This window comes from Chlorocebus sabaeus, chromosome X (genome assembly GCF_047675955.1).
Source record: "Chlorocebus sabaeus isolate Y175 chromosome X, mChlSab1.0.hap1, whole genome shotgun sequence".
Taxonomy (NCBI): Eukaryota; Metazoa; Chordata; class Mammalia; order Primates; family Cercopithecidae; genus Chlorocebus; species Chlorocebus sabaeus.
Window position 1 is genome coordinate 120,424,237 of NC_132933.1, and position 15,544 is coordinate 120,439,780.

The 15,544-nt window shown below is 31.7% G+C and overlaps 1 protein-coding gene across 2 annotated transcripts in view; it reads left to right on the top strand.

Moving 5' to 3' along the window:
• Positions 1-15,544, top strand: part of DMD (dystrophin) — a 2,258,239-nt gene that overhangs the window by 964,311 nt on the left and 1,278,384 nt on the right. For both annotated transcript variants that reach the window (XM_037986581.2, XM_073013821.1), the window contains exons 31-34: positions 1,984-2,094; positions 2,496-2,669; positions 5,712-5,867; positions 11,635-11,805. In XM_037986581.2, coding sequence (XP_037842509.2) covers positions 1,984-2,094; positions 2,496-2,669; positions 5,712-5,867; positions 11,635-11,805 — 612 coding nt within the window. The remainder of the gene's footprint in view (positions 1-1,983; positions 2,095-2,495; positions 2,670-5,711; positions 5,868-11,634; positions 11,806-15,544) is intronic.

The window sequence follows — 15,544 nt, forward strand, 5'->3', positions numbered from 1 at the left end:
TCTGTGCATGGACCTTTGCTCTTCCTCAATCCACTCTGCAAACTAGGGATTTCAGAAGCGCAATTTGTTAGCATATGTGACACAATTCCAAGCACTCACAGTTTGACCAGACTTTCTTCTGTCAATTCTAATTTTCTGAGAGAAATTCTGATGATTCTCTCTTGACACAAGCATTTTCCACATTCTGATCACCCATAACATGGAGTTGTCCAGAATTATGTGGCCCAGACATGGTTGTTATTGGCCCATCTTTTTGAGGAGGATTAACATTTCCAGGATGAAAGGCCCTGGTCATAACCCCTCTAAAGCATCTGTTACTCCCAGCAATGCTTACTAATTATTCAAAGTTCTACTTTAACATCATCAACTCCCTTGTGACATCCTCCATACGAGCATTACTCCACCCTGCATACTTCTATCAAATTTTATAGATTCTGTGATGTTCCTTGCTCTATAAATAATGTCATGCACCTAGATGGATCCCTACTCCCAGATTCTAGGTTCCCAGAATGTATCAGTATTTCTTACACAAGGTAGTTGTTCAACCAAAGAAAATCATGTATATGGTAATAAAATAAGATACATTTATATGAGTATTCTCTCATTTGTTTTAAGGCAGAATTCTAACCATTTAGATAATTCATAATTAATTTGTCTCTATAATTGTTAGGATTAATATTCTAAGGAATAATATTAAGTTAGATCTGTGAATTTATAACCTTGCATAAACAGCTCCTTAACCACTTAGCCCATTTTCTTGGTATAATTCTCATTACTCAGTTCCGGGCTATAGTTCTCTCTGGAAACTGCTAAGCAAAACTGATGTTATCTTCTAATGATATGTATCAGAATTTACTCCAATTGGTGTAAATTCACTTACACTAATGTGCATTATACAAAATGATCCACATGATAATGTTATGGGCACTCTGGTATAACTTAGTTTCTTCTCTAAATTATAATAATCTAATAATAACTGAATTTTAAATTAGAATGACTTGACCACTAGCTGATTTTTATGAATTTGACAGAAATAAATAAATAAATGTATTGTTTTGGTATCCACATGCTGCAGAGATCCATGCCTATAACTGGCTCAGAAATTCGTATGTTAAATGTAGAATATACTTTACAGTAGAACTTGCTGAAAAATGTCTGTATTAAATATATAAATATTGAAATGTTTTATAGTTATCTAAAATTCAAAATAGTATCTGTAGGAAGTCATCAAATATCTATCAGACAAATAACAATACCCATTTGGGGCATTTAACTTCCGTTTATTAAATTCATAGCTTCCCTGAAATTTAACTGAAATATGGCACATGATGACTGACTAAACAACACTAAGGCCAGGCACGATGGCTCACGCCCATAATCACAGTGCTGTGGGAGGCTGAGACAGGAGAATTGCTTAAGGCCAGGATTTTGAGAGAAGCCTGGGTCACCTAGCAAGACCCTGCCTGTACAATGAAATAAAATAAAATACAAAGAATGTGATTAAGGAGTATTTTCCACATGCAATTTTCTCATTATATCTCATCCCTGTCACAGTTAGCTGAATCTTACAGGTTAACATCTTGTCTTTGGTCAGATTTGAGTGTAACTTCAAAGATAAAACATATCAATTATACATATAAGATATAAATTGCCTATTGAAAATGATATCTGAAATAGTTGTTATTGACTCAAAATGATTATTGCTTTTCTCATAATAATCCCCTAGGGAAGAAATGAATCATTTCACTTTTGGTAATTTATGAAAGTAAAAAATATTTACGATAATTCCATTTAGGTGATCCACCTGCCTCGGCCTCCCAGAGTGCTAGGATTACAGGCATGAACCACCACTCTTGGCCAATTTATGGTCGCTTTAAAGGAAGCTACATGGTAGTGATGGTTTAGGAGAGTTTCTGAATTTCGTCTTCTTGGAAAGTTATTCTTTGTAGAGCATGTTAACTAATAATGCTATCCTCCCAACAGAAAATCCAATCTGATTTGACAAGTCATGAGATCAGTTTAGAAGAAATGAAGAAACATAACCAGGGGAAGGAGGCTGCCCAAAGAGTCCTGTCTCAGATTGATGTTGCACAGGTATATTTCATTTCCAAAACTAAGGAACATATTTTTGTTTGGCATTATAACATAATCCAGTCTATGTTAGACAACTTGATTATTGGCAAGATTGGATTTGAGGACATTATTTGAAAACTACAATTTGATGTCTAAACAATGAGTTTTTTGCTTTCTACATTTTAAAGATAAAATAGGTTAATTAATTACCTTTTATTTATTATAACATTAAGAAAAAACTGCTGAATTATTCTCCCAAATGTAGGTTTTCTCGTGTTGGATGAATGGAAAAATATTGCTTTATTTTGTTTTTATTTTTCTGTATACCTTCAGAAATAAGGGCAAAACTATTAATAAAAATATGACCAGTTATTGTTTGAAAGGCAAAATTAAATCAGTGCCTTTTTACACTGTCCTTACAGAAAAAATTGCAAGATGTCTCCATGAAGTTTCGATTATTTCAGAAGCCAGCCAATTTTGAGCAGCGTCTACAAGAAAGTAAGATGATTTTAGATGAAGTGAAGATGCACTTGCCTGCGTTGGAAACCAAGAGTGTGGAACAGGAAGTAGTACAGTCACAGTTAAATCATTGTGTGGTATGTATTTCTGTTGGCAAATATGCAGGTGTACCCCTTGACTTTCCTCATTAAGAAGTATCTGCTCTTTTATAATAAAAAATTGTTTTCAGATAACCATAATAATTATACTATATAATTTTAAGATTGAGAACAAAAATTGGCACATGTATTGTGGCCTATTCTGTGTGTCTTTTTTGAATCTATAATTCTCCTAAGAACTGTGCAGAATGTAAAAAGATGTTGCTTGTGTTTAACTTGTATGATTCTTTAAATATATTTTAAATGGAAATCTAGAAAGGAAATATATTAATGTAAAAATAGTAACAACAGTACTTCCAATAATCCTAACAACTCCATAAATAATGGATGCCAAGTAAGCTAAATGGCATACAGAAGCCACCTTTAATTCTTAAGGCTGATTACCTTAGAGAATTTAAGGACAAACAGCTGGTGAATGGCAAAGCAAGATTCCAATTCAGGTACTCTTATTCCAAACCTTAATAACTTTCCTTTAAACACCAGTACTGGATATACACTGAAATGCCACGAGACAACACAGAATTAAAAGGCATGGAAAGGTACAAATAGCTTATAGCATAAATCTGATTTAAACTTTGTAATATTGAGCGGTGTCCTATGTTGCTATTATTGGAAGTTGACCAACTAAGATGATTCCTCTGAAAATATAAAGCTGAGGTGTAATTGCATCTACTAGAGTAACATAAGTATTATTATAACTCTACATGTACTATCGACCACTAGAGTAGAAAGTCGCATAAAATGAAAACACAGAATGTTGTTAACATTAAAGAGAAAACTAGTCTATTTAGTACTTGGTATTTTAAATAGTGTTTCTACATCTACTCCATAATATCAATGAAAAACAGATTACTTCAGATACATTGTAGTCATATCATCATGACTGGGAAAATATTTTTCTTTTTAACAAATATCTTAAATACATGTTCGTGAAAAATATGAGGTATTCTTATTCAATAATATATTTTCATAACTCAAGCTTCATTTTTTGTGATATAATTATGTTAATTATTCCCACCCCCAGAAAGAAACTTGGATTAGAAATGATAGAAAGTAGTTCATTGATTGATATTAGATGAATAAGAATAGGAATATATGGGAATATATCCCATCTTAAATTTTGCAAAAAAAAAAACACATAAATGACCCAAGTACATTATTCATGACTAATATTTGCAAAGTGAGCACTTTTCATTCTTTTCTAGAAACAGATCTCTAATGTTACCTTATAAAATATATCTACCAGTAAATATGAGCTGAGAACAATCTCACCTGTGTCCAGCTATGACTGTGCCCTGTGTCAGTATGAAGGAAACTGCTCAAGGCACTTGCTGAATTGGCTTCTGGTTCTGGTTTAAATGTCAGGACCAATTCAAGCAGTTTTTTCATAAGAATATCCTTACACTGTTTAGTGTTTTCATTATTTAAGATGCTTTGTGGTATATACCATAATCATAGTCTTGCCTTCAAGAAATGTTTGTCTATTTATAAAAGTCTTACTGGCATGAACACAAATATAAATAATATTTCTCCTCTTTGTTTATAAATATTTTATTTGCCTATTGAATGAAATGATGTTAATGGCTAACAGTACCTTGAGGGAACTGTCATCATCAAAATAAAGCATTTAGATTTTTTTGAAGTTCAGAGAGTAAATAATTTAGAAAAATCTCTGATTCCAAATTAGCATAGTTGATTTTCAACATAATAATTAATTTCCGTGTTTCCAAATACACAGATATTTTTATATCTTCTAAGACAAGAGTAAAATGAAGTAAAAAATATCATCTGGAAAGCTCAGACAAAAGTCATAATTATTGGTAATAAAGGAATGTTAACATCAGTTGCCAAAGAGAGGATTAATATGCAAATAGGCATGTGACAATCAGATAATTGCCCAGCCTTTACAAAATGTTTTGTTTTAGACCTTACTTTTAAACTGAAAAAATAAATAAATAAACCTGATTTTTGTTCTAATTCCATAAAAACAATTACCTACTAGCAAGTTTATTTTTTGGTAATACTAAAATAAGTACTGATAGTTTAGATTTATGACTAAGCAAATTAAAGCAGAGATACATAATGTAAACTATTATATATATATGTATACATATATACACACATATATATTTGAATACATGGACATACACATACAAACACATATATTTCTAGTAAAATAGTTACAAAGCAAAATTAAGACATCAAGTGGTGTTGGAGTGGTGTTGGTGGTATAATTGTGCACATAGCTGTCTTTCAGAGTTATGACACTTGTCTTATGCTTTTTTTGTAGCAACCTATTTTTGTGAAACAATATGCATGTACTTTATAGTTGTGATGTACATGTGAATTGTAAATAATATTTTTATATCTGTTTATGTTTTTCATCAGCCCTTCGAAGAAAACAAATTTGAGTAATTTAATTAACATTGAAAATGACCTCACTTTGTTATATATGATACAATATATATTAAAATTATGATCTAGAAATTTAGTTGTTTTACCTTACTAATATGTAAGTACCATGAAAACAGCAGCGAATGTGTGCGTTTTGGCCACCACTGACTTCCCAGTGATTCAGATACTATCTGGTTCATAGTAACCACTCAGTAAATACCTGATGAATGAGTGAATTAATTCATCCAAATTTATGACTAGAATTATATAACTCCAACATTTAAAATAGAAGTCATGTAAAATTCAGAATTGACATTTATGTTCATTGAAGAACTAAATACATATATATATGTATCTCACAAGACACACATATATGATTAACTCTCAGTTTAATAAGAATAGCTGCAAATTACACGTATCTGCATGTGTGTAGACAATTAAAAATAGAAATATTAAATCAACAGAAAATGCAAAAGCTAGATATTGACCACTGCTACAAAATGCTACTCTATTAAAATTGTAAGCATGGACTAGCAATTAAGGGAATCTCTATTTCTTTCTGTTAATAATATTATGAAGTACTTTAACTCTACTGATTATTATGTTTTGTTTTATGTTTAAACTTAGAACTTGTATAAAAGTCTGAGTGAAGTGAAGTCTGAAGTGGAAATGGTGATAAAGACTGGACGTCAGATTGTACAGAAAAAGCAGACGGAAAATCCCAAAGAACTCGATGAAAGAGTAACAGCTTTGAAACTGCATTATAATGAGCTGGGAGCAAAGGTGTGTGCATGCTGAGACCACAAACACTTCTTTCCACTTTCCTTATAAATTGTAAAGCAAGGGGAAGTAAATTATGTATGATTAGAGTCTTAGAAATTCTAAACAACTCTCTCTCTCTCTCTCTCTTTCTATATATATATATATATATATATACACACACACATACACACACACATAAAGATGAACATATACACATATTTCCATGTGGAATTCTCATTAAGAAACAATAATTAATCATTGAGGCTCTGCAGCTCTGCTTTTTCAGATTGAAAAATATGTAACGTTCAGGGAGGTTTTTCCTGCTCCATGAGATAGTTATAAAAGGGTGCTTTTATTCTAATTGCTCCTTATTTTCATTATATAAATCTACTTGTGGTGACTTGAAGACTGGTAAATATTATAAACTGTATCTATGTATAAGTAGGTCTAATGTAGTTAACATATTCCACATAGGCCACATTAAGTATAAAAATTACATAGTAATTATTTCCCCATATGGCCAAGACTTGCAAAATCTATCACACTTGGCTAATAAGATAGCATGGATAGCCAGTTAAGACCTATGGCTCTGTAATTATTTTTGTATCATTGTCCTGATCAGAGTCTCATGACCCCACTCCATCTCACTGTTAATTCAAGATGCCTACATCTCCTCTTTCCAAAACTGGGATGTCTAAGATAGTTATCTCACTTCGCTCAACTCAAATATTCTGTATAGACTTAGAGCTTTGATAGTTTAAAATTGTGATAGTAAGGAGTCTCTTCACTCTGTTGATAGTTTCTTTTGCTGAGAAGAAGCTTTTTAGTTTGTTGCAATAACAGTCATCTAGTTTTCCTCTTGTTGCCTATGCTTTGGGAGTCAGATAAAAAAAAAAATGTTTGCCCAGACCACTATCAGGAAGCTTTTACCTGTTTTCTTCAAATCATTTTACAGGTTCAGGTTTTAAGTCTTCAGTCCATTTTGAATTGGTTTTTTATATGGTGTGAGATAAATGTCCAATTGCATTCTCCTGCATTTGGATATCTAATTTCTCAGAACCATTTATCGAAGAGAATGTCCTTTTTTCATTGTGTGTTCTTAGCACTTTGGTTGATCAGTTGATCATAAATATGTGGATTTATTTTTGGGCTCTCTGTTCTGTTCCTTTGGTCTATATGTCTGTTTTTATACTACTATCCTGCTCTTCTAATTACTAGAGCATTATAGAATACTTTTGAATCAGGTAATTATGATACCTCCAGTTTTGTTCTTTTGGCTTAAGATTGCTTTGGCTATTCTGGGTCTTTTGTTGTTCAAAATGAAATTTAGGATTGTTTCTTTTACATCTGCCAAAAATGTCACTGGAATTTTAATAGGGGTTGCATCGAGTCTGTAAATTGCTTTGAGTGGTACAGATATCTTAACAATATTATTTATTCCAACCCGTGAATATAGGATGTCTTTCCATGAACGGATATCTTACTATTTCCAAAAATGGACTTCTAACATTTTAATTTCATTCTGACTGAAATAACTGAATTTCATGGAGGATAAAAAGTTACATTTTTACAAGTCAGGCTCTCAACTTTAGTGAATAGAACAACATCACTGATAAAATTGTCACCTCATCTTAGACAGAAATACAAATGTCCATGTTTGAGAAATAGCTAAGGAGAGGCATATTTCTTGTATCTCACCCTGAAAGTAGATTGAAGGTTATATCTTGAAGATATTAATTGCAAATTCCTTATCATAGAAAGTAAATTTTAGAATTAAATTGAAATCTGAAAATAACCATTTTTGTTAGTTGATAGTCTTATTTTTATATTTTAAAAACCCTCTAATTTATATTTGGTATGTTTTAAACAAGTTTGTTGCCATCCTATAACAAAAGATTCTCCTACTTTGTTACAAAATAAGGAAACAAAATAAGGAACACTGATACTCAATTGATGGGAAAGCATTATGATAATCTTGAAATAAAATACATTTCAACTGCTTGTTTGGTCTACTGGGGTACCTTTGGAATGAGATACCTTTGTATCCTCTAGAGAAATGTATCATTGTTTCAAAGATCACCACAGAGAGAAAAGTTGTATCTGCGCTGGATATCTCATTCCAGTGCTTATCAATTTTTATTGATGCCAATTATTTCATATTTAACATCAATTATGAAGGGCTGAATAATCTCTAGTCTCAAATGTATTGGAGATTGAATAATATCTAATATCCTAATGCTACAGCTTCAGTTCTGGAAACATTCTTTTTATAATTATAAATTATAAATTTAAAATTAATAAAATAAATGTATGTTATCATTATAAATTACAAATTTTCAGTTTATAATTTGGCCTGTGTGACTTTATACTAAAATAATGTATGGATATTTTTTAAATTAAGAAAATACACATTTTGGTAAAGGGGAGTTTCTCAGTTTACTTTTTAAAATAGAGTTGTGTGTGGACTTTTTATTTGTCAAGGGAATTTTTACAAAATCATTGCAAGAGTAAATTTAGCATAAAATAACAGGCTAAATCAATTAGAATTTAAAACAATAAAAGTGACATTAGATGAATAATAGTGCCCTGGGTTGATTATTCAGAAATGAATGATTCTCATAATGATATAAAACCCTATTTATTCCTGAAAAGACATATTTGAGAGCTTGTGTTTCTTCTAACCATTAGCCACATAGTAGTACCCTTAAAGCAAAATAAAAGTGTATGAAGAAATCATAATATCACAGAAAGCAGCAAAAACATAGGCCAAAAATTTGTTTTTGAAGTAAATATTGATTTAGAAACATGACTGAGGGATCATTTATAAATACCATCTTATAAAAATACTGTAAGTCCTGTATTCTTTGGCTGAGAGTAAAAATATTGTCTGCATTTTGACTCAAAATATTTTCAACAGCAGTAGCTTTGTCTGATAAAAGCAAAGGCAACAAAAGGAATTTTATTACATTATTCTTTTTATATAAGAAGGAACCCTTCTGTTTTAATCATCTTCAGAATTTACATGGTTCTGTCTGCCTCTATTCAGTATGCATTACCTTTTTGGAGTAATCAACTCCAGCTGCCATAACAAAATAAAATAAACCTGATGGCTTAAACAACACAAATTGATTTCTCCGAGTTCTGGAGTCTGGGAGTGCAAGATCAAGGTGCTGGTCCATTTGATTCCTGAAGAGTACTTTCTTCTTGTCTTACATTTTCACTGTATTCTTATATGGTGATGAGTGGGGAGAGAAATATAATTTATTAAGAGATATTAAACCTAGTACCATTGATGTAATAATACCTATAATCCCTTTTTATTTCTCTATGCTCTGATTTTTATGGAAAGATACATAAATAGCAATACTAATATCACCCTGTAAATACATTGTTAACTTCCTGAAACAATGACTACTAAAACATTTTACTGCAGGTGGCATTCTGTTAAATGTATCCATTCCCCGCATGCACACACAAAGTATAAAACTCAATTTTCCTTAAGATGGCAGTGTCTCCTGTTTTTTAAAAATGTATTTAGCTGGAAATAAACAAAATGAAATAAATAAAAATCAATAATGCATTAGCTCTAGGAAGATAGAATTTCTTTGAAATATTGAATCTGGAATCATTTTTCTACCAGTAGTGCATAGGAAAAAATATGCATAGAAACACACCGTAAGGTATATTTTCTCCCACCCACCCCCCATGCACCCTTACAACACAATAAAATTCTTGCAGTCAAAAGGGCAGATGCTTTTACTTAGGAAAAAAAAAATAGAAGGGAAAATCTGTTTTAAATAAATGAATTTACAGCCTCAGCAACTAAATGTTTTCTAAATGTACACACACCTCTCCTAAAGAAAATAATAAATTTTGTTATTTGGAATTGGAATTGTTATCAGGGTTCCAGAATATTTATTTTGATTGTAGCATTTTAGATGCTTTATACATATTTTCATCTTTGGTGTTTTTCTTGCTTATAGCTAGATTCTTGTTTCGGTTGTACACACAGCCACACACACACACACACACACACACACACATATATATATATATTTGTATATATATATATGACTGATATATGTATGACATATATATACATATATTTATTTGTGTATATATATGTATCAGTCAGTGGTACCTATTATGCCTAGGGCATGATGCACAAATGCTGGTGGTGGTATTTTAACCGATTCCATTACAGTTGAAATTAATCTGGACTCTACCTTTCAGATGTCTTAGCAACAAAAGCCAAATCTTGTCTGTGTTTTATTTACCTGTAAGGTAGTAAAATAGATGTAAATAAAGTTTTTGCTCTGTACATTCAGGCACGGTTTTTTATTATGAGAATAAAGGAAGGGATTGAGGTCTTACAATATGTCAAGTTCTCTCAAAATGTTGTCTGGTTTTACCCTCAGAATATTCCTATGTTCTATTAATAAGTATATAATCCCATTTGATAGATGTGTTAACAGAGTAAAATGAGGTATTCTGCCAAAAATCATACTCAAGTTGTGAGTCCACTAGGTATTGCAGAGCCTCACATACTTATATTCCATCATGCTGTTTCTGCAGAGCCAAATATTTATATCTACTGTTCAGATTCCCAGTCTTCATGACAGAAAAGGGTTTTAAAAAAAAAAAAATATATATATATATATAGTGAAAACACATAACAACAACAACAACAAAAACAAAGAAACAAAAGCACCAGGAGCAACTTTTAAGAGTTTAAACTCTTTATGTGTAAATTCTACCAGTTATAACTTATAATTAATGATTTGCAAGTCTTTATTCATTCCTGTATTCCATATATAAAGCATATTTAGCAAATCCTTTCTTTGTTCAAGGAACTTTCAGGGGTATAGGGGAGTAATCTAAAGATGTGTGAGGCAAGAAGATTTGCCTTTAAGAAATTGTAATTTACCTGGCTTTTGTTGATGATTTGACTGCATTTAGTAGAAAGAGATGCTGGGCTTTTTATTAAACCAACCAACTGAAAATATTAACACAATATAGGCACATCTGACAAGGTGGTAGAGAAATACAAATTTGTTTATTTCTTATGTGAGAATATGGATAATTTGCTTTTGAGGTCTTGGTATCAAACACTGAGAACAGGAGTACAGGATCAAGTCATGAGTTTTTCTATTAATGGGGATGAATATTGTCTTCGCATTCATCTTTTTGTTCCTATTGGATGGCAAAATTGTGTTTAAGGAGGAAGTCACCTATTCACTGTATTGTTTTTGAGCAGATGTAAGACTCTTTAAAGATGCAATGAGGATACAATTGATAATTCTAGGTATTACACAAATACTTTTACCTTTTGAGAGAATTAATCTTCTGTCTGCATTTCGGTTCCTTACCAGCATGAGCAAGCCTCATTTGTATATAGAGGATCGTAAACCTTCTTGCCATATTGTTGACAAATGACAGTAAGTTTTCAGTGAGAAATGAGTTTTATCTTCAGTTTGACTTGTATCATTTTATTTATCATAAACTTTGGCCATAAATTATCTTATATTAGAGAAAAATTCTTATAGCTTTCTTTTCTACCATGACAACATACAAGACCCTCTCTTTTGGACAGATGATCTCATCTGCCCTAGACAATTTTTATTCACTCTGAATATTCAGAATATATGATTTTATAAAATATTATTTTAAAACCTGTAAGAAAATAGTTATTTTAAATAGAAGACATATAAAAGTTCCAAATAAGTGGTTATAACTAAATTTGAATTACAGAGTAAACCTAATTACATTTTATTATACTTCTTTTCAGGTAACAGAAAGAAAGCAACAGTTGGAGAAATGCTTAAAACTGTCCCGTAAGATGCGAAAGGAAATGAATGTCTTGACAGAATGGCTGGCAGCTACAGATATGGAATTGACAAAGAGATCAGCAGTTGAAGGAATGCCTAGTAATTTGGATTCTGAAGTTGCCTGGGGAAAGGTAAAACCTATATCACCAAAGGTTATTTTGAACATGTGTGAAAACACATAGTAATATGATTTTGTAAGGAAGTATTAACATGTAGCAATAATAGCATTATAAATATTGTTTCATTTTCCCTTTCTTAAAAATTCATCTGTGCTTTTCAGGACCATGATAAAACCAATGGTAAGCTTTAGCAAGAGTCTCTCCAAATCTTCCTTAGAGTTCAGTAAATTATAAATAATACCTTAAAAAATACATAGGTCATTAGTCTGAAAATTGGTCCAGAGATGAGATCCTATAACATACTGGCTTGCCTAAGACGATACTGCCCAAATGAATCCCACAGTCATGAAGAGGACAAGGACACAGAGATTGAAGACAGTTGGGCTAGACAGGACTTGCAAGATTAGCATATTGCCAAAGTCGCATTTCAGAAAGAATCTCGAGGTGTCTATGCAGGGGCTATCATTCCCATCACCAAATGACAAAGGGGCTCCTGTAATTATTAGCTGTTAAATTCTTGCCCTTTCTCTGATGGCCAGTCATTTCATGCTACTTAGAACTTAAGTGAAGAGACTCACAGCTTAATACTTTTTTAAAGTTTATTCATTACCAGATTACTTGAAAGTGTGTTGATATAAAGAAAATAGCTGATACTGATAACGTGTTTTACCTCAAAATTTGCCAATGTGTTAGGCCATTTACACCCACTTGATGTTTTAAAGTTACCAAATTAACTAGATGTATAAGAAGTTTGTGCTTTATTTTTAATTCAATGTGGCTATCCAGATGATTCAAAGTTGGGAAATTTTCAGTACATTATGTAAAAACTTACAATCATATAAATGAGACCCAAACTGAAAACCGTCTTTATGTAGATTCAGAGAACAAGTAGTAATATATTTTGTTCCATAAAATATTTTCACATAAATAGCAGTGAATTAAATTGTTTTTCTTCTCTTTCAGAATAAATTTAATGTTAGATAAGATGTTGAATTATAGTTATTCAGGATCGTATATGAGATTACTATAGCAAGAAAAAGTATATACAGGTTAAAACTCACATTAGCCTTATTTTTTCTTATCATTCAAACATATTACTTGAGGTACTTTTGCATTAGCCTCCCCATGAAATCATTCAAATATTATAAGGTAATGAACTTTGCAAAGGTTTCTAGGTTATCCTTGTCATATAGAAGGCTTGAATAGTCTAGAGAATTGTCTGCTTGTTGAATCTACCTGGAAAATATTTTTCATAAAGTCAAGGAGCAGAGCTAATTTGAGATCTAGTAGAAAAAAACAAAGCTTAGAAAGCTGGAATTTATTTTCTTTCTTTGTAGAATAAAGATAATTTATCACTCTATCTAGATCTTTTGAAACACTAAGCTGTTAATGACATACTCTAAAATCTCTTACTTGTCATATAAAAAGTGTATTCATTTGCATCTAAATTACAGAACTTTTTTTTTTTACCAATTTATTTGGAAGGTGCTCGTTATTTCTTTAAAAATAATAAACATAAAAGAAAAAGATACGCCCTGCGGATCTAAGTCAGTCACATTTATGATAATCATTCTAATAATTTAGCATAAAATTCAAACTCTCATATATGAAACCCCATGACTATTGAGTACATTCTCATTTCTCATGGTTTCTTGGTAGGTGGAGAGCTTGATTTAAGCTATAAGTTTCAATTGCTGTTTCAAAAGATAAATGTAAAATTTTAAAAAACTAAATTAAATTCTTTTTTTTTTTTTTTTTTTTTTTTTTTTTGAGACAGAGTCTCGCTCTGTCGCCCAGGCTGGAGTGCAGTGGCCAGATCTCAGCTCACTGCAAGCTCCGCCTCCCGGGTTTATGCCATTCTCCTGCCTCAGCCTCCCGAGTAGCTGGGACTACAGGTGTCCGCCACCTCGCCCGGCTAGTTTTTTGTATTTTTTAGTGGAGACGGGGTTTCACCATGTTAGCCAGGATGGTCTCGATCTCCTGACGTTGTGATCCGCCCCTCTCGGCCTCCCAAAGTGCTGGGATTACAGGCTTGAGCCACCACGCCCGGCCCAAATTAAATTCATTTAAATGCAATACATTAAATGTAGTTGCCAGTCATTCCAAGTATTTGGAATGTGACTGCAGAAAATTGAATGTCTAGAGTCAATTTCTTTTTTATTATTTTTTAAAAATTTTACACAATTTAATTTATATCTGCTGAATTTCTCTCAGTTGCATTGACCTAAGAACATTATTTTTGTATGAAAATATTTGAACATCTAGTTTCAAATATTCAAATACATAAAAATGTCAATTACTCATGAAGTGATTATTTGACCTTTAGTTTATCCAAACAAAGCATAATTTCAAGTACATTGACTATAGCTAAATATTATCAGTTTTATCTTAAAGTATCTGAATTATATTTAATATAAAATTCCAGAAAAATTATTTAGGGTGACTTAAAGAGATACATATGGCACAACTTGACAAGCCTAAATAAATTGGAAAACTAGGAAAAGGAAAATTATAGTAGATAAATAATAAAAAAAAAAGTGCATAGAAATATATCCACAATGTCTCATGGGTGGTGGAATGGACAGGGAACAATAAAGTCACAAATTGACACCAAGCTTCCTAACAGACAAAACCAAGAGGTAAACATATTTATGAGACCCAAAGTTTCTAAATTATTAAAATAATAATTAAAATAATTTTAACTTTACTAGTAGTATGTTAGCTTTTTGCTAGAACTTAGTGCCAGAAGAAAATAAATGGGAGGGTCATAAAGGTGTTAACAAGCTGATTAATATTCTTATAATAAACAATAAGAATGTTTGTTTATTTTTTTTCTACCAACATGGCTCCATGCAATAGAAAACTTTAGTGCTAAAGGGCCATTCAGGAATAGCAATTCTATCAGAGGAAAAAATATTGGAGCAGAAGTCTAAAGTACTCTAGCAATTGTTTTCAGATTCTTAGATTCTCTATTTTATTAATTTTTAATTTTGTATGGATACATAGTAGGTGTATATATTTACGAATTACATGAGATTTTTATACAGGTATGCAATATGTAATTATCACATCATGTAACCTTTCGTGAATATGCTTTCCTGCAACTGAGCTTTTAAGTAGAATTAGGCATCAGAGATTTGAAAGTTATTTTCTCTGGATACAGAAAAAAATGTTTCTGTATCTTTTTCCTGGAAAGAAGCCAGATTGTTTCTAGCTGATAACACATTTGTATACTTGGCCCTATATGTAATTGGAAAGCAGGGTTTCATATTCATGTGTATGTCATAGTACTAGAAGGCTTCAATAGCTAAAAATTTTTGCTAACATAGAGTTTTGTGTTTGAACCAGTCACAGAGGAATTGGCTATTGAGCCTTTTCGTGCCAAGCATAATTGAAGAAAGAAAACTCACCATCAACAACTCAAAATATGTTGACTTCTCTAGGAACCTGTATCAATCTCTCAGTGAATAGATTTATTTGAAAACACAGTTGGGCTATTACTTTAGCTATAAAAGCTATTGAAAATAAAGCTCAGCAGTACTCTCTTGATGATGGCAATCAAAAGGTGAAGTGAGAATGTTTTATAGGGGGCATGAAGTATCAAGTACTGAGTGTGATGAAAATTAATGTAGCGGTCAATGATAATACTAAGTCTAAATGTACTAGTTTTTCCTATGATTTGAGAAAACTGGAATTCACTTTTCAATATCAAAATTAGCAAAGGATTTGGAGGTATTGCTCCAGTTGGAGA